This window comes from Engystomops pustulosus, chromosome 4 (assembly GCF_040894005.1).
Source record: "Engystomops pustulosus chromosome 4, aEngPut4.maternal, whole genome shotgun sequence".
NCBI classification, from domain to species: Eukaryota; Metazoa; Chordata; class Amphibia; order Anura; family Leptodactylidae; genus Engystomops; species Engystomops pustulosus.
The window spans coordinates 7,026,176-7,045,797 of NC_092414.1; the positions used below are offsets into that span (position 1 = coordinate 7,026,176).

Genomic DNA, 19,622 nt, shown 5'->3' on the forward strand with positions numbered 1-19,622 from the left:
GGTGTCCTACATGTGGCGCTTTCCACTCACCGCCTCCGTTCTTGTAACAAAGATAAGGAAACCTCCAGACGTTCCCAAGTCCGATGATTTCCCCGGCCACGGACAGAACAAACTCAATCTTGTTGCTCCATTGCCCCCTGTCCTCCATTACGGCCTCTGGCTGGGGACCTTCTGTCGGGGTGCACAGGACCTCAGACTTCTCGGCCCCGTTCCAGGCTTCCTGGCAGTTCTTACGACCCATGATCCTGCGGGCAGAGGAGAGGGTGTGATCCGGAGTCAGCTGCTGCCCGCCATGACATGAGGGACAGTAGGGAGTGAATCGAGTCATTCATCACCAACAAAGATGCAAAACATTCCACAAGAGGCTGATACCAGAGAGCAAGTGCTGCAAGCAGCGAGGAGGGCAAACTAATGCTCATCAATAACAGATTCCCCCCTAACTAATATCACACCCCCTAACTAATATCAGACCCCCTAACTAATATCAGACCCCCTAACTAATATCACACCCCCTAACTAATATCAGACCCCCTAATTAATAACAAACCCCCTAACTAATATCACGACCCCTAACTAATATCACACCCCCTAAATAATATCACAACCCCTAATATCAGACCCCTAACTAATATCAGACCCCCTAACTAATATCAGACCCCCTAACCAATATCACAACCCTTAACCAATATCAGACCCCCTAACCAATATCACATCCCCTAAATAATATCAAACCCCCTAACTAATATCACACCCCCTAACTAATTTCAGACCCCCTAACCAATATCACATCCCCTAAATAATATCAAACCCCCTAACTAATATCAGACCCCCTAACTAATATCAGACCCCCTAACTAATATCAGACCTCCTTACCAATATCACAACACTTAACCAATATCAGACCCCCTAACCAATATCACATCCCCTAACTAATATCACACCCCCTAAATAATATCAGACCCCCTAACTAATATCAGACCCCCTAACTAATATCACACTCCTTAACTAATATCAGACCTCCTAACTAATATCGCACCCCTTAACTAATATCAGACCCCCTAACTAATATCAGACCCCCTAACTAATATCACACCCCCTAACTAATATCACACCCCCTAAATAATATCAGACCCCCTAACTAATATCAAACCCCTTAACTAATATCACACCCCCTAACTAATATCACACCCCTTAACTAATATCAGACACCCTAACTAATATCAGACCCCCTAACTAATATCAGACCCCCTAACTAATATCACACCCCTAAATATTCTCAGACCCCCCTAACTAATATCAGACCCCCTAACTAATATCACACCCCCCAACTAATATCACACCCCCTAACTAATATCACACCCCCTAAATAATATCACACCCCCTAACTAATATCACACCCCCTAAATAATATCACACCCCCTAAATAATATCACACCCACTAACTAATATCACACCCCCTAACTCATATCACATCCCCTAACTAATTTCAGACCCCCTAACCAATATCACATCCCCTAAATAATATCAAACCCCCTAACTAATATCAGACCCCCTAACTAATATCAGACCCCCTAACTAATATCAGACCTCCTTACCAATATCACAACACTTAACCAATATCAGACCCCCTAACCAATATCACATCCCCTAACTAATATCACACCCCCTAAATAATATCAGACCCCCTAACTAATATCAGACCCCCTAACTAATATCACACTCCTTAACTAATATCAGACCTCCTAACTAATATCGCACCCCTTAACTAATATCAGACCCCCTAACTAATATCAGACCCCCTAACTAATATCACACCCCCTAACTAATATCACACCCCCTAAATAATATCAGACCCCCTAACTAATATCAAACCCCTTAACTAATATCACACCCCCTAACTAATATCACACCCCTTAACTAATATCAGACACCCTAACTAATATCAGACCCCCTAACTAATATCAGACCCCCTAACTAATATCACACCCCTAAATATTCTCAGACCCCCCTAACTAATATCAGACCCCCTAACTAATATCACACCCCCCAACTAATATCACACCCCCTAACTAATATCACACCCCCTAAATAATATCACACCCCCTAACTAATATCACACCCCCTAAATAATATCACACCCCCTAAATAATATCACACCCACTAACTAATATCACACCCCCTAACTCATATCACATCCCTTAACTCATATCAGACCCCCTAACTAATATCACACCCCCTAAATATTCTCAGACCCCCCTAACTAATATCAGACCCCCTAACTAATATCACACCCCCTAACTAATATCACACCCCCTAAATAATATCAGACACCCTAAATAATATCACACCCCTTAACTAATATCAAATCCCTTAACTAATATCAGACACCCTAACTAATATCACACCCCCTAAATAATATCACACCCCCTAACTAATATCACACCCCCTAACTAATATCAGACCCCCTAACTAATATCACACCCCCTAAATAATATCACACCCCCTAAATAATATCACACCCACTAACTAATATCACACCCCCTAACTCATATCACATCCCTTAACTCATATCAGACCCCCTAACTAATATCACACCCCCTAAATATTCTCAGACCCCCCCTAACTAATATCAGACCCCCTAACTAATATCACACCCCCTAACTAATATCACACCCCCTAACTAATATCACACCCCCTAAATAATATCAGACCCCCTAACTAATATCAGACCCCCTAACTAATATCACACCCCCTAAATAATATCACACCCCTTAACTAATATCAAATCCCTTAACTAATATCAGACACCCTAACTAATATCACACCCCCTAAATAATATCACACCCCCTAACTAATATCACACCCCCTAACTAATATCACACCCCCTAACTAATATCAGACCCACAGGCCAGACCTCTATATTATTATCAGACTCCAGGTCTGGTCTGGGTCTGATAATAATATAGAGGTCTGGTCTGGGGTCTGATAATAATATAGAGGTCTGGGGTCTGATAATAATATAGAGGTCTGGTCTGGGGTCTGATAATAATATAGAGGTCTGGTCTGGGGTCTGATAATAATATAGAGGTCTGGGGTCTAATAATAATATAGAGGTCTGGTGTCTGATAATAATATAGAGGTCTGGGGTTTGATAATAATATAGAGGTCTGGTCTGGGGTCTGATAATAATATAGAGGTCTAGGGTCTGATAATAATATAGGGGTCTGGTCTGGGGTCTGATTATAATATAGAGGTCTGGTCTGGGGTCTGATAATATAGAGGTCTGGTCTGGGGTCTGATAATAATATAGAGGTCTGGGGTCTGATAATAATATAGGGGTCTGGTCTGGGGTCTGATTATAATATAGAGGTCTGGTCTGGGGCCTGATAATAATATAGAGGTCTGGTCTGAGGTCTGAAAATAATAATGAGATCTGGTCTGGGGTCTGATAATAATATAGAGCTCTGGTCTGGGGTCTGATGATAATATAGAGGTCTGGTCTGGGGTCTGATAGTAATATAGAGGTCTGGGGTCTGATAATAATATAGAGGTCTGGTCTGGGGTCTGATAGTAATATAGAGGTCTGGTCTGGGGTTTAATAATAATATAGAGGTCTGGTCTGGGGTCTGATAATAATATAGAGGTCTGGCCTGTGGTCTGATAATAATATAGAGGTCTGGCCTGGGGTCTGATAATAATATAGAGGACTGGTCTGGGGTCTGATAATAATATAGAGGTCTGGCCTGTGGTCTGATAATAATATAGAGGTCTGGTCTGGGGTCTGATAATAATATAGAGGTCTGGTCTGGGGTCTGATAATAATAGAGAGGCCTGGGGTCTGATAATAATAGAGAGGCCTTGGGTCTGATAATAATATAGAGGTCTGTTCTGTGGTCCAATAATAATATAGAGGTCTGGTCTGGGGTCTGATAATAATATAGAGGTCTGGGGTCTGATAATAATATAGAGGTCTGGGGTCTGATAATAATATAGCGGTCTGGTCTGGGGTCTGATAATAATATAGATGTCTGGTCTGGGGTCTGATAATAATATAAAGGTCTGTGTGACCTGGAGAGAAGTCTGTGTGACCTGGGGAGACATCTGTGTGACCTGGAGAGACGTCTGTATGACATGGGGAGACGTCTGTATGACCAGGAGAGATGTCTGTGTGACCTGGAGAGACGTCTGTGTGACCTGGAGAGAAGTCTGTGTGACCTTGGGAGACGTCTGTGTGACATGGGGAGAAGTCTGTGTGACCTGGAGAGAAGTCTGTGTGACATGGGGAGAAGTCTGTGTGACCTGGAGAGACGTCTGTGTGACATGGAGAGAAGTCTGTGTGACCTGGAGAGAAGTCTGTGTGACATGGGGAGACGTCTGTGTGACATGGGGAGAAGTCTGTGTGACCTGGAGAGAAGTCTGTGTGACCTGGAGAGACGTCTGTGATATTATTATCAGACCCCAGACCAGGTCTCTATATTAATAGCAGATCTCAGACCGGACTATTATCATAGCTTTGCAAAGGGGCTTACTAAAACCTGCAGCTGACTCTGTCACACAGATGTCTCTCCAGGTCACACAGACGTCTCTCAATGTCACACAGACTTCTCTCCAGGTCACACAGACTTCTCCCCATGTCACACAGACTTCTCCCCAGGTCACACAGACTTCTCCCCAGGTCACACAGACTTCTCCCCATGTCACACAGACTTCTCTTCAGGTCACACAGACTTCTCCCCAGGTCACACAGACTTCTCTCCAGGTCATACAGACGTCTCTCCGGGTCACACAGACTTCTCTCCAGGACACACAGACGTCTCTCCATCTCACACAGACTTCTCTCCATGTCACACAGACTTCTCTCCATGTCACACAGACTTCTCTCCATGTCACACAGACTTCTCTCCATGTCACACAGACTTCTCTACAGGTCCCACAGACGTCTCTCCAGGTCACACAGACTTCTCTCCAGGACACACAGACGTCTCTCCATCTCACACAGACGTCTCTCCATCTCACACAGACTTCTCTCCATGTCACACAGACTTCTCTCCATGTCACACAGACTTCTCTCCATGTCACACAGACTTCTCTACAGGTCCCACAGACGTCTCTCCAGGACACACAGACGTCTCTCCATCTCACACAGACGTCTCTCCATCTCACACAGACTTCTCTCCATCTCACACAGACTTCTCTCCATGTCACACAGACTTCTCTCCATGTCACACAGACTTCTCTACAGGTCCCACAGACGTCTCTCCAGGTCACACAGACTTCTCTCCAGGTCACACAGACCTCTCCCCAGGTCACACAGACTTCTCTCCAGGTCACACAGACCTCTCCCCATGTCACAAAGACTTCTCCCCATGTCACACAGACTTCTCTCCAGGTCACACAGACTTCTCCCCATGTCACAAAGACTTCTCCCCATGTCACACAGACTTCTCTCCAGGTCACACAGACGTCTCTCCAGGTCACACAGACGTCTCTTCAGGTCACACAGACTTCTCCCCATGTCACACAGACGTCTCCCCATTTCACACAGACGTCTCTCCAGGTCACACAGACTTCTCTCCAGGACACACAGACGTCTCTCCATCTCACACAGACGTCTCTCCATCTCACACAGACTTCTCTCCATCTCACACAGACTTCTCTCCATGTCACACAGACTTCTCTCCATGTCACACAGACTTCTCTACAGGTCCCACAGACGTCTCTCCAGGACACACAGACGTCTCTCCATCTCACACAGACGTCTCTCCATCTCACACAGACTTCTCTCCATCTCACACAGACTTCTCTCCATGTCACACAGACTTCTCTCCATGTCACACAGACTTCTCTACAGGTCCCACAGACGTCTCTCCAGGTCACACAGACTTCTCTCCAGGTCACACAGACCTCTCCCCAGGTCACACAGACTTCTCTCCAGGTCACACAGACCTCTCCCCATGTCACAAAGACTTCTCCCCATGTCACACAGACTTCTCTCCAGGTCACACAGACTTCTCCCCATGTCACAAAGACTTCTCCCCATGTCACACAGACTTCTCTCCAAGTCACACAGACTTCTCTCCAGGTCACACAGACGTCTCTCCAGGTCACACAGACGTCTCTTCAGGTCACACAGACTTCTCCCCATGTCACACAGACGTCTCCCCATTTCACACAGACTTCTCTCCAGGTCACACAGACTTCTCTCCAGGTCACACAGACTTCTATCCAGGTCACACAGACTTCTCCCCATGTCACACAGACTTCTCCCCATGTCACACAGACTTCTCTCCATGTCACACAGACTTCTCTCCATGTCACACAGACTTCTCTACAGGTCCCACAGACGTCTCTCCAGGTCACACAGACTTCTCTCCAGGACACACAGACGTCTCACCATCTCACACAGACGTCTCTCCATCTCACACAGACTTCTCTCCATCTCAAACAGACTTCTCTCCATGTCACACAGACTTCTCTCCATGTCACACAGACTTCTCTACAGGTCCCACAGACGTCTCTCCAGGACACACAGACGTCTCTCCATCTCACACAGACGTCTCTCCATCTCACACAGACTTCTCTCAATCTCACACAGACTTCTCTCCATGTCACAAAGACTTCTCTCCATGTCACACAGACTTCTCTACAGGTCCCACAGACGTCTCTCCAGGTCACACAGACTTCTCTCCAGGTCACACAGACCTCTCCCCAGGTCACACAGACTTCTCTCCAGGTCACACAGACCTCTCCCCATGTCACAAAGACTTCTCCCCATGTCACACAGACTTCTCTACAGGTCACACAGACTTCTCCCCATGTCACACAGACTTCTCTCCAAGTCACACAGACTTCTCTTCAGGTCACACAGACTTCTCCCCATGTCACACAGACGTCTCCCCATGTCACACAGACTTCTCCCCATGTCACACAGACTTCTCTCCAGGTCACACAGACGTCTCTTCAGGTCACACAGACTTCTCCCCATGTCACACAGACGTCTCCCCATGTCACACAGACTTCTCTCCAGGTCACACAGACTTCTCTCCAGGTCACACAGACTTCTATCCAGGTCACACAGACTTCTCCCCATGTCACACAGACTTCTCCCCATGTCACACAGACGTCTCTCCAGGTCACACAGACTTCTCTCCATGTCACACAGACTTCTCTCCATGTCACACAGACTTCTCTCCATGTCACACAGACTTCTCTACAGGTCCCACAGACGTCTCTCCAGGTCACACAGACTTCTCTCCAGGACACACAGACGTCTCTCCATCTCACACAGACGTCTCTCCATCTCACACAGACTTCTCTCCATCTCAAACAGACTTCTCTCCATGTCACACAGACTTCTCTCCATGTCACACAGACTTCTCTACAGGTCCCACAGACGTCTCTCCAGGACACACAGACATCTCTCCATCTCACACAGACGTCTCTCCATCTCACACAGACTTCTCTCCATCTCACACAGACTTCTCTCCATGTCACACAGACTTCTCTCCATGTCACACAGACTTCTCTACAGGTCCCACAGACGTCTCTCCAGGTCACACAGACTTCTCTCCAGGTCACACAGACCTCTCCCCAGGTCACACAGACTTCTCTCCAGGTCACACAGACCTCTCCCCATGTCACAAAGACTTCTCCCCATGTCACACAGACTTCTCTCCAGGTCACACAGACTTCTCCCCATGTCACACAGACTTCTCCCCATGTCACACAGACTTCTCTCCAAGTCACACAGACTTCTCTCCAGGTCACACAGACGTCTCTCCAGGTCACACAGACGTCTCTTCAGGTCACACAGACTTCTCCCCATGTCACACAGACTTCTCTCCAGGTCACACAGACTTCTCTCCAGGTCACACAGACTTCTATCCAGGTCACACAGACTTCTCCCCATGTCACACAGACTTCTCCCCATGTCACACAGACGTCTCTCCAGGTCACACAGACTTCTCTCCAGGTCACACAGACATCTCTCCAGGTCACACAGACTTCTCTAGAGGTCACACAGACGTCTCTCCAGGTCACACAGACGTCTCTCCAGGTCACACAGACATCTCTCCAGGTCCAACAGACTTCTCTCCAGGTCCAACAGACTTCTCTCCAGGTCACACAGACGTCTCTCCAGGTCACACAGACGTCTCTCCAGGTCACACAGACTTCTCTCCAGGTCACACAGACTTCTCTCCAGGTCACACAGACATCTCTCCAGGTCACACAGACATCTCTCCAGGTCACACAGACTTCTCTCCAGGTCACACAGACGTCTCTCCAGGTCACACAGACGTCTCTCCAGGTCACACAGGCGTCTCTCCAGGTCACACAGACGTCTCTCCAGGTCACACAGACTTCTCTCCATGTCACACAGAATTCTCCCCAGGTCTCACAGACTTCTCCCCATGTCACACAGACTTCTCCCCATGTCACACAGACGTCTCTCCATGTCACACAGACGTCTCTCCAGGTCACACAGACGTCTCTCCAGGTCACACAGACTTCTTCCCATGTCACACAGACTTCTCTCCATGTCACACAGACTTCTCTCCATGTCTTACAGACTTCTCTAGAGGTCACACAGACTTCTCTAGAGGTCACACAGACTTCTCTCCAGGTCACACAGACTTCTCTCCATGTCACACAGACCTCTCCCCATGTCTCACAGACTTCTCTCCAGGTCACACAGACTTCTTCCCATGTCACACAGACATCTCTCCAGGTCACACAGACTTCTCTCCATTTCACACAGACTTCTCTAGAGGTCACACAGACCTCTCCCCAGGTCACACAGACTTCTCTCCAGGTCACACAGACCTCTCCCCATGTCACAAAGACTTCTCCCCATGTCACACAGACTTCTCTCCAGGTCACACAGACTTCTCCCCATGTCACACAGACGTCTCTCCAGGTCACACAGACTTCTCTCCAGGTCACACAGACTTCTCTCCATGTCATGCAGACGTCTCCCCATGTCACACAGACGTCTCTCCAGGTCACACAGACTTCTTCCCATGTCACACAGACTTCTCTCCATGTCACACAGACTTCTCTCCATGTCTTACAGACTTCTCTCCATGTCTTACAGACTTCTCTAGAGGTCACACAGACTTCTCTCCAGGTCACACAGACTTCTCTCCATGTCACACAGACCTCTCCCCATGTCTCACAGACTTCTCTCCAGGTCACACAGACTTCTTCCCATGTCACACAGACATCTCTCCAGGTCACACAGACTTCTCTCCATGTCACACAGACTTCTCTAGAGGTCACACAGACTTCTCTCCATGTCACACAGACTTCTCTCCATGTCACACAGACTTCTCTCCAGGTCTCACAGACTTCTATCCATGTCACACAGACGTCTCTCCAGGTCACACAGACGTCTCTCCAGGTCACACAGACGTCTCTCCAGGTCACACAGACTTCTCCCCATAGATAGATAGATAGGAGATAGATAGATAGATAGGAGATAGACTTCTCTCCAGGTCACAAAGGAGGTAAGTGATCCAGTAACATCCACCCAAATTACAGCAGCACAGGAGCTGCACATTATAGGATCCTGACCCCATCAAAGGCTCCACCACCAAACCACATCAGAGGAACCAACACCCGCACCCTCCATAACTGCTTAACTCTATCAGTGCTGCTGTCATGTGTGATACTGCTGAGCTGTATATCTAATCCTCTCCTGTGTGATACTGTCTGCTGAGCTGTGTATCTAATCCTCTCCTGTGTGATACTGCTGAGCTGTGTATCTAATCCTATCCTGTGTGATACTGCTGAGCTGTATATCTAATCCTCTCCTGTGTGATACTGTCTGCTGAGCTGTGTATCTAATCCTATCCTGTGTGATACTGCTGAGCTGTGTATCTAATCCTATCCTGTGTGATACTGCTGAGCTGTATATCTAATCCTCTCCTGTGTGATACTGTCTGCTGAGCTGTGTATCTAATCCTCTCATGTGTGATACTGCTGAGCTGTATATCTAATCCTCTCCTGTGTGATACTGTCTGCTGAGCTGTGTATCTAATCCTATCCTGTGTGATACTGCTGAGCTGTGTATCTAATCCTATCCTGTGTGATACTGCTGAGCTGTATATCTAATCCTCTCCTGTGTGATACTGTCTGCTGAGCTGTGTATCTAATCCTATCCTGTGTGATACTGCTGAGCTGTGTATCTAATCCTATCCTGTGTGATACTGCTGAGCTGTATATCTAATCCTCTCCTGTGTGATACTGTCTGCTGAGCTGTGTATCTAATCCCATCATGTGTGATACTGCCTGCTGAGCTGTGTATCTAATCCTATCCTGTGTGATACTGCTGAGCTGTATATCTTATCCTCTCCTGTGTGATACTGTCTGCTGAGCTGTGTATCTAATGCTATTATGTGTGATACTGACTGCTGAGCTGTGTATCTAATCCCTTCCTGTGTGATACTGTCTGCAGAGCTATGTGTCTAAACCCCTCCTGTGTGATACTACCTGCTGAGCCTTGTATCTAATCACGTCCTTTGTGATACTGTCTGCTGAGCTGTGTATCTAATCCTATCCTGTGTGATACTGTCTGCTGAGCTGTGTATCTAATCCTATCCTGTGTGATACTGTCTACTGAGCTGTGTATCTAATCCTCTCCTGTGTGATACTGCCTGCTGAGCTGTGTATCTAATCCTCTCCTGTGTGATACTGTCTACTGAGCTGTGTATCTAATCCTATCCTGTGTGATACTGCCTGCTGAGCTGTGTATCTAATCCTATCCTGTGTGATACTGTCTGCTGAGCTGTGTATCTAATCCTATCCTGTGTGATACAGTCTGCTGAGCTGTGTATCTAACCCCTTCCTGTGTGATACTCCCTGCTGAGCGGAGTATCTAATCCCTTCCTGTGTGATACTCCCTGCTGAGCGGTGTATCTAATCCCTTCCTGTGTGTAGGGGATGACTTCCTGGTGTTCCCGCACTTCCTCCAGATGTTGGCCTCTCTGGATCTGGTTGGACACGGATCACTCCCCCAGAGCTGAGTTAAAGGGACACTTCATTTTTATGACAGTATCTTCTGCAGGGGAAGGGGCAGGACTGGGGGTAGAGGAAACCTCCCTGTGGTATTCCAGGTATTTCTGTGAACTTCTGGAAAGTTATAACCTTCATGATATACTGAAACAGCTCCTTGTGCCTGGAGACACCTCCCTCCAGCAGGATACAAGGGGAGTCTCACAGCGGGGGGCACACAGGGGACCCCAACACTGAGGCGGGGGTGCTGGTGGAGATAGACAGGAGAGATATATGAGATAGATAGATAGATAGATAGATAGATAGATAGATAGATAGATAGATAGATAGATAGATAGATAGATAGGAGATAGATAGATAGATAGATAGAAGATAGATATGAGATAGATAGATAGATAGATAGATAGATAGATAGATAGATAGATAGATAGATAGATAGATAGGAGATAGATAGATAGATAGATAGGAGATAGATAGATAGATAGATAGATAGATAGATAGAAGATAGATATGAGATAGATAGATAGATAGATAGATAGATAGATAGATAGATAATAGATAGATAGATAGATAGATAGATAGATAGGAGATAGATAGATAAATAGGAGATAGATAGATAGATAGATAGATAGATAGGAGATAGATAGATAGATAGATAGATAGATAGATAGATAGATAGATAGATAGATAGGAGATAGATAGATAAATAGGAGATAGATAGATAGATAGATAGATAGGAGATAGATAGATAAATAGGAGATAGATAGATAGATAGATAGATAGATAGATAGATAGGAGATAGATAGATAGATAGATAGATAGATAGATAGATAGATAGATAGATAGATAGGAGATAGATAGATAGATAGATAGATAGATAGATAGATAGGAGATAGATAGATAGATAGATAGATAGATAGGAGATAGATAGATAGGAGCAAAAACCCTCCAGGTGGTGTAAATCGGGAAGCAGCACTGATCTCTTGTGCAGAGCAGCTTATCCCCAGCAGCAGACACTACAGACACTACATGCAGCCTCTGTTTACAGTTCAGGAGCTTCTATTTACAAACAATATGCAAAAGCAGCAGCACAGAGCTGGAGAGAAGAGAAATATGTTGGAGCTGCAGACAGGAAAGAGAAGTGTCCCGTGAAGCAGGATAGAAGAGAAGTGAGTGGAGCTGCAGACAGGACACAGAAGTGTCCCCGTGTAGCAGGATAAAAGAGAAGTGAGTGGGAGCTGCAGACAGTACAGAGAAGTGTCCCGTGAAGCAGGATAGAAGAGAAGTGAGTGGGAGCTGCAGACAGGACACAGAAGTGTCCCGTGTAGCAAGATAGAAGAGAGGGGAGCCGGAGCTGCAGACAGGGCATAGAAGTGTCCCGTGTAGCAGGATAGAAAAGAAGAGAGTGGGAGCTGCATAAATTACAGAGAAGTGTCCCCATTTAACAGGATAGAAAAGAAGTAAACAGGAGCTGCAGGCAGGACAGAGAGGTGTCCCTGTGTAGCAGGATAGAGGAGAAATATATTGTAACCTCAGACAGGACAGAGAAGTGTCCCCCATGTAGCAGGATAGAAGAGAAGTGAGTAGGAGCTGCAGACAGGACAGAGAAGTGTCCCAATGTAGCAGGATAGAAGAGAAGTGTGTGGGAGTTGAAGACAGGACAGGGAAGTGTCCCCTGTATAGCAGGATAGAAGAGAAGTGAGTGGGAGCTGAAGACAGGACAGAGAAGTGTCCCCTGTATAGCAGGATAGAAGAGAAATGAGTTTGGGCTGCAGACAGGACAGAGAAGTGTCCCTGTGTAGCAGAATAGAAGAGAAGTGTGTGGGAGCTGCAGACAGGACAGAGAAGTGTCCCCTGTGTAGCAGGATAGAAGATAAGTGAGTGGGAGTTGCAGACAGTACAGAGAAATGTCCCCATGTAGCAGTATAGAAGAGAAGTGTGTGGGAGTTGCAGATAGTACAGAGAAGTTTCCCCTGTGTAGCAGGATAGAAGAGAAGTGAGTGGGAGCTGCAGACAGTACAGAGAAGTGTTTCCCATGTAGCAGGACAGAAGAGAAGTGAGTGGGAGCTGCAGATAGTACAGAGAAGTTTCCCCTGTGTAGCATGACAGAAGAGAAGTGTGTAGGAGCTGTAGACAGGACAGAGAAGTGTCCCCTGTGTAGCAGGATAGAAGAGAAGTGAGTGGGAGCTGCAGATAGTACAGATAAGTGTCCCGTGAAGCAAGATAGCGGAGAAGTGAGTGGGAGTTGCAGATAGTCCAGAGAAGTTTCCCCTGTGTAGCAGGATAGAAGAGAAGTGTGTAAGAGCTGCAGACAGGACAGAGAAGTGTCCTTGAGTAGCAGGATAGAAGAGAAGTGTGTTGGAGCTGCAGACAGTACAGATAAGTGTCCCATGTAGCAGGATAGAAGAGAAGTGAGTGGGAGCTGCAGATAGTACAGAGAAGTGTCCCATGTAGCAGGATAGAAGAGAAGTGAGTGGGAGCTGCAGATAGTACAGAGAAGTGTCCCCCGTGTAGCAGGATAGAAGAGCAGTGAGTGGGAGCTGCAGACAGGACAGAGAAGTGTCCCTGTGTAGCAGGGTAGAAGAGAAGTTAGTAGGAGCTGCAGACAGGACAGAGAAGTGTCCCCGTGAAGCAGAATAGAAGAGAAGTGAGTGGGAGCTGCAGACAGTACAGAGAAGTGTCCCATGTAGCAGGATAGAAGCGAAATGAGTGGGAGCTGCAGACAGGACAGAGAAGTGTCCCGTGTAGCAGGATAGAAGAGAAGTGAGTGGGAGCTGCAGATAGTACAGAGAAGTGTCCCATGTAGCAGGATAGAAGCGAAGTGAGTGGGAGCTGCAGACAATACAGAGAAGTGTCCCGTGTAGCAGGATAGAAGAGAAGTGAGTGGGAGCTGCAGACAGGACAGAGAAGTGCCCCGTTTAGCAGAATAGAAGAGAAGTGAGTGGGAGCTGCAGACAGGACAGAGAAGTGCCCCGTTTAGCAGGATAGAAGAGAAGTGAGTGGGAGCTGCAGACAGGACAGAGAAGTGTCCCCCGTGTAGCAGGATGACCACACTGGTGTCTGAGGAAGATACTGTGCAGAATTATAGGGGGGCAGCAGGAGATCAGCACTGGGGGATCCCCTCCAGGGGAAGCCCCTGCTGAGGAGGTCACTGGGTGCAGGGTGTCACACACCTGGATGCTGCTGTGGGGGTCATTCTCATGCTGGGGTGCAGGAGAGGAGCAGAGAGGAGCTTGTAGGAGGATCACAGGTAACCGCCCAAATCTAACATAAACTGCACCAAATGTAACGTGATTAATAAGAGGCAGGAACTCATCACAGATGGCTGGAACTGGTGATAATGGAGTATATACATGATGCTACATAGATATGATGGATGTGATTGGTCCGTGCACACTATGGCGGTATATTATAAGTATGTGATTGGTCCGTGCACACTATGGCGGTATATTATAAGTATGTGATTGGTCCGTGCACACTATGGCGGTATGTTATACGTACGTGATTGGTCCGTGCACACTATGGCGGTGTGTTATACGTATGTGATTGGCCCGTGCACACTATGGCGGTATATTATACGTATGTGATTGGTCCGTGCACATTATGGCGGTATGTTATACGTATGTGATTGGTCCGTGCACACTATGGCGATATATTATAAGTATGTGATTGGTCTGTGCACACTATGGCGGTATGTTATACGTATGTGATTGGTTCGTGCACACTATGGCGGTATGTTATACGTATGTGATTGGCCCGTGCACACTATGGCGGTATATTATAAGTATTTATGGCGTCTCTGTGCGTTTCTCTGTATCCATGTTATCATCTTGTGGAGATCAAGGTGCAGCGCGGGTGACTGAGCGCTTCTCCGGTTATTCACCCCGCCCCATACACACTGGTATCTGTGCCTGGGAAAGCTGGGTGACAGCATACAGCAGCCTCATGACATCTTACATGTCACACAGATGGAGCGTAGAGTTAGGGACCATTTTAGTTGCAGTACCACAAGCAGCCTGTAGCAGCGCCATCATATAGAGTATTACAATTACACACAGCACCCCCGCAGGATGAGCCCGGTATTACAGTCTATGACCCAATACAATATAATAACTCTTACTCCCAGCCTTAAAGGGCAAATATGTCGCATTGAATAGAGGGAAGATACCAGCAGGGCTGATAACAGAGAGCAATAGACTGCACCGCAATCTCAAAGAGGAGGATGCACAGTAGGCGTAGCGCCCCTTTAATTGCAAGTCAAAGGTCAAGCCGGCAGCAGGGCTCGGGAGCAGTTCATAGGTCAGCAGTGATAATAACCTTGGCTGATAGCAGAGAACAAAAGAGCGCATTCGCATTAAAATAACATGAGTGGCGGCTTTAGTGCCCCTTTAAGAAAGCGTGAAACTTACTTTAACACAAGACCCGGGGGAAGAAGGGGCAATTCCAAAAAAATCTACACACCTCAGCAGAAGAGAGGACCCTCACAGCAGCACAGGAGAGTGTCAGCGATCCAGCAGTGATGAGCCGTGTACACAGGATCCGGCCACTGCCATAGTCTGACTATAAGACAGGGGAGAGGGGCGGGGCAGGGGAGGGAGGGGGCGGGGCCTCCAATACAGAGGTAATAGCAGGATGGACCCGCTCCAGGATATCCCAAACTACTGGAACACTGCAACAAACACACATGCACGACACAGCGGAGAACAAAACAGACACAACTTTCTATCCTCTACAGCCTGCATTATACCCCAGAGCTGCACTCACTATTCTGCTGCTGGTGCAGTCACTGTGTACATACATGACATTACTTATCCTGTACTGATCCTGAGTTACATCCTGTATTATACTCCAGAGCTGCACTCACTATTCTGCTGCTGGTGCAGTCACTGTGTACATACATGCCATTACTTATCCTGTACTGATCCTGAGTTACATCCTGTATTATACTCCAGAGCTGCACTCACTATTCTGCTGCTGGTGCAGTCACTGTGTACATACATGACATTACTTATCCTGTACGGATCCTGAGTTACATCCTGTATTATACCCCAGAGCTGCACTCACTATTCTGCTGCTGGTGCAGTCACTGTGTACATACATGACATTACTTATCCTGTACTGATCCTGAGTTACATCCTGTATTATACCCCAGAGCTGCACTCACTATTCTGCTGCTGGTGCAGTCACTGTGTACATACATGACATTACTTATCCTGTACTGATCCTGAGTTACATCCTGTATTATACCCCAGAGCTGCACTCACTATTCTGCTGCTGGTGCAGTCACTGTGTACATACATGACATTACTTATCCTGTACTGATCCTGAGTTACATCCTGTATTATACCCCAGAGCTGCACTCACTATTCTGCTGCTGGTGCAGTCACTGTGTACATACATGACATTACTTATCCTGTACTGATCCTGAGTTACATCCTGTATTATACCCCACAGCTGCACTCACTATTCTGCTGCTGGTGCAGTCACTGTATACATACACGACATTACGTATCCTGTACTGATCCTGAGTTACATCCTGTATTATACACCAGAGCTGCACTCACTATTCTGCTGCTGGTGCAGTCACTGTGTACATACATGACATTACTTATCCTGTACTGATCCTGAGTTACATCCTGTATTATACTCCAGAGCTACACTCACTATTCTGCTGCTGGTGCAGTCACTGTGTACATACATGACATTACTTATCCTGTACTGATCCTGAGTTACATCCTGTATTATACTCCTGAGCTTCACTCACTATTCTGCTGCTGGTGCAGTCACTGTGTACATACATGACATTACTTATCCTGTACTGATCCTGAGTTACATCCTGTATTATACCCCAGAGCTGCACTCACTATTCTGCTGCTGGTGCAGTCACTGTGTACATACATGACATTACTTATCCTGTACTGATCCTGAGTTACATCCTGTATTATACTCCAGAGCTGCACTCACTATTCTGCTGGTGGTGCAGTCACTGTGTACATACATGACTTTACTTATCCTGTACTGATCCTGAGTTACATCCTGTATTATACCCCAGAGCTGCACTCACTATTCTGCTGCTGGTGCAGTCACTGTGTACATACATGACATTACTTATCCTGTACTGATCCTGAGTTACATCCTGTATTATACCCCACAGCTGCACTCACTATTCTGCTGCTGGTGCAGTCACTGTGTACATACATGACATTACTTATCCTGTACTGATCCTGAGTTACATCCTGTATTATACCCCAGAGCTGCACTCACTATTCTGCTGCTGGTGCAGTCACTGTGTACATACATGACATTACTTATCCTGTACTGATCCTGAGTTACATCCTGTACTATACCCCAGAGCTGCACTCACTATTCTGCTGCTGGTGCAGTCACTGTGTACATACATGACATTACTTATCCTGTACTGATCCTGAGTTACATCCTGTATTATACTCCAGAGCTGCACTCACTATTCTGCTGCTGGTGCAGTCACTGTGTACATACATGCCATTACTTATCCTGTACTGATCCTGAGTTACATCCTGTATTATACTCCAGAGCTGCACTCACTATTCTGCTGCTGGTGCAGTCACTGTGTACATACATGACATTACTTATCCTGTACGGATCCTGAGTTACATCCTGTATTATACCCCAGAGCTGCACTCACTATTCTGCTGCTGGTGCAGTCACTGTGTACATACATGACATTACTTATCCTGTACTGATCCTGAGTTACATCCTGTATTATACCCCAGAGCTGCACTCACTATTCTGCTGCTGGTGCAGTCACTGTGTACATACATGACATTACTTATCCTGTACTGATCCTGAGTTACATCCTGTATTATACCCCAGAGCTGCACTCACTATTCTGCTGCTGGTGCAGTCACTGTGTACATACATGACATTACTTATCCTGTACTGATCCTGAGTTACATCCTGTATTATACCCCAGAGCTGCACTCACTATTCTGCTGCTGGTGCAGTCACTGTGTACATACATGACATTACTTATCCTGTACTGATCCTGAGTTACATCCTGTATTATACCCCACAGCTGCACTCACTATTCTGCTGCTGGTGCAGTCACTGTATACATACACGACATTACGTATCCTGTACTGATCCTGAGTTACATCCTGTATTATACACCAGAGCTGCACTCACTATTCTGCTGCTGGTGCAGTCACTGTGTACATACATGACATTACTTATCCTGTACTGATCCTGAGTTACATCCTGTATTATACTCCAGAGCTACACTCACTATTCTGCTGCTGGTGCAGTCACTGTGTACATACATGACATTACTTATCCTGTACTGATCCTGAGTTACATCCTGTATTATACTCCTGAGCTTCACTCACTATTCTGCTGCTGGTGCAGTCACTGTGTACATACATGACATTACTTATCCTGTACTGATCCTGAGTTACATCCTGTATTATACCCCAGAGCTGCACTCACTATTCTGCTGCTGGTGCAGTCACTGTGTACATACATGACATTACTTATCCTGTACTGATCCTGAGTTACATCCTGTATTATACTCCAGAGCTGCACTCACTATTCTGCTGGTGGTGCAGTCACTGTGTACATACATGACTTTACTTATCCTGTACTGATCCTGAGTTACATCCTGTATTATACCCCAGAGCTGCACTCACTATTCTGCTGCTGGTGCAGTCACTGTGTACATACATGACATTACTTATCCTGTACTGATCCTGAGTTACATCCTGTATTATACCCCACAGCTGCACTCACTATTCTGCTGCTGGTGCAGTCACTGTGTACATACATGACATTACTTATCCTGTACTGATCCTGAGTTACATCCTGTATTATACCCCAGAGCTGCACTCACTATTCTGCTGCTGGTGCAGTCACTGTGTACATACATGACATTACTTATCCTGTACTGATCCTGAGTTACATCCTGTACTATACCCCAGAGCTGCACTCACTATTCTGCTGCTGGTGCAGTCACTGTGTACATACATGACATTACTTATCCTGTACTGATCCTGAGTTACATCCTGTATTATACCCCACAGCTGCACTCACTATTCTGCTGCTGGTGCAGTCACTGTGTACATACATGCCATTACTTATCCTGTACTGATCCTGAGTTACATCCTGTATTATACCCCAGAGCTGCACTCAATATTCTGCTGCTGGTGCAGTCACTGTGTACATACATGACATTACTTCTCCTGTACTGATCCAGAGTTACATCCTGTATTATACTCCAGAGCTGTACTCACTATTCTGCTGCTGGTGCAGTCACTGTGTACATACATGACATTACTTATCCTGTACTGATCCTGAGTTACATCCTGTATTATACCCCAGAGCTGCACTCACTATTCTGCTTCTGGTGCAGTCACTGTGTACATACATGACATTACTTATCCTGTACTGATCCTGAGTTACATCCTGTGTTATACCCCAGAGCTGCACTCACTATTCTGCTTCTGGTGCAGTCACTGTGTACATACATGCCATTACTTATCCTGTACTGATGCTGAGTTACATCCTGTATTATACCCCAGAGCTGCACTCACTATTCTGCTGCTGGTGCAGTCACTGTGTACATACATGACATTACT

The 19,622-nt window shown here is 46.4% G+C and overlaps 1 protein-coding gene across 1 annotated transcript in view; it reads right to left on the bottom strand.

The window, feature by feature from the left end:
- Window positions 1-15,598, bottom strand: part of LOC140125962 (sodium- and chloride-dependent betaine transporter-like) — a 34,851-nt gene extending 19,253 nt beyond the window's left edge. Inside the window, exons 1-2 of the mRNA XM_072144958.1 lie at window positions 15,475-15,598; window positions 31-245 (exon numbers count right to left, since the gene is read on the bottom strand). Coding sequence (XP_072001059.1) covers window positions 31-241 — 211 coding nt within the window. The 5' untranslated portion in view covers window positions 242-245; window positions 15,475-15,598. The remainder of the gene's footprint in view (window positions 1-30; window positions 246-15,474) is intronic.
- Window positions 15,599-19,622: the final 4,024 nt, after the last annotated feature.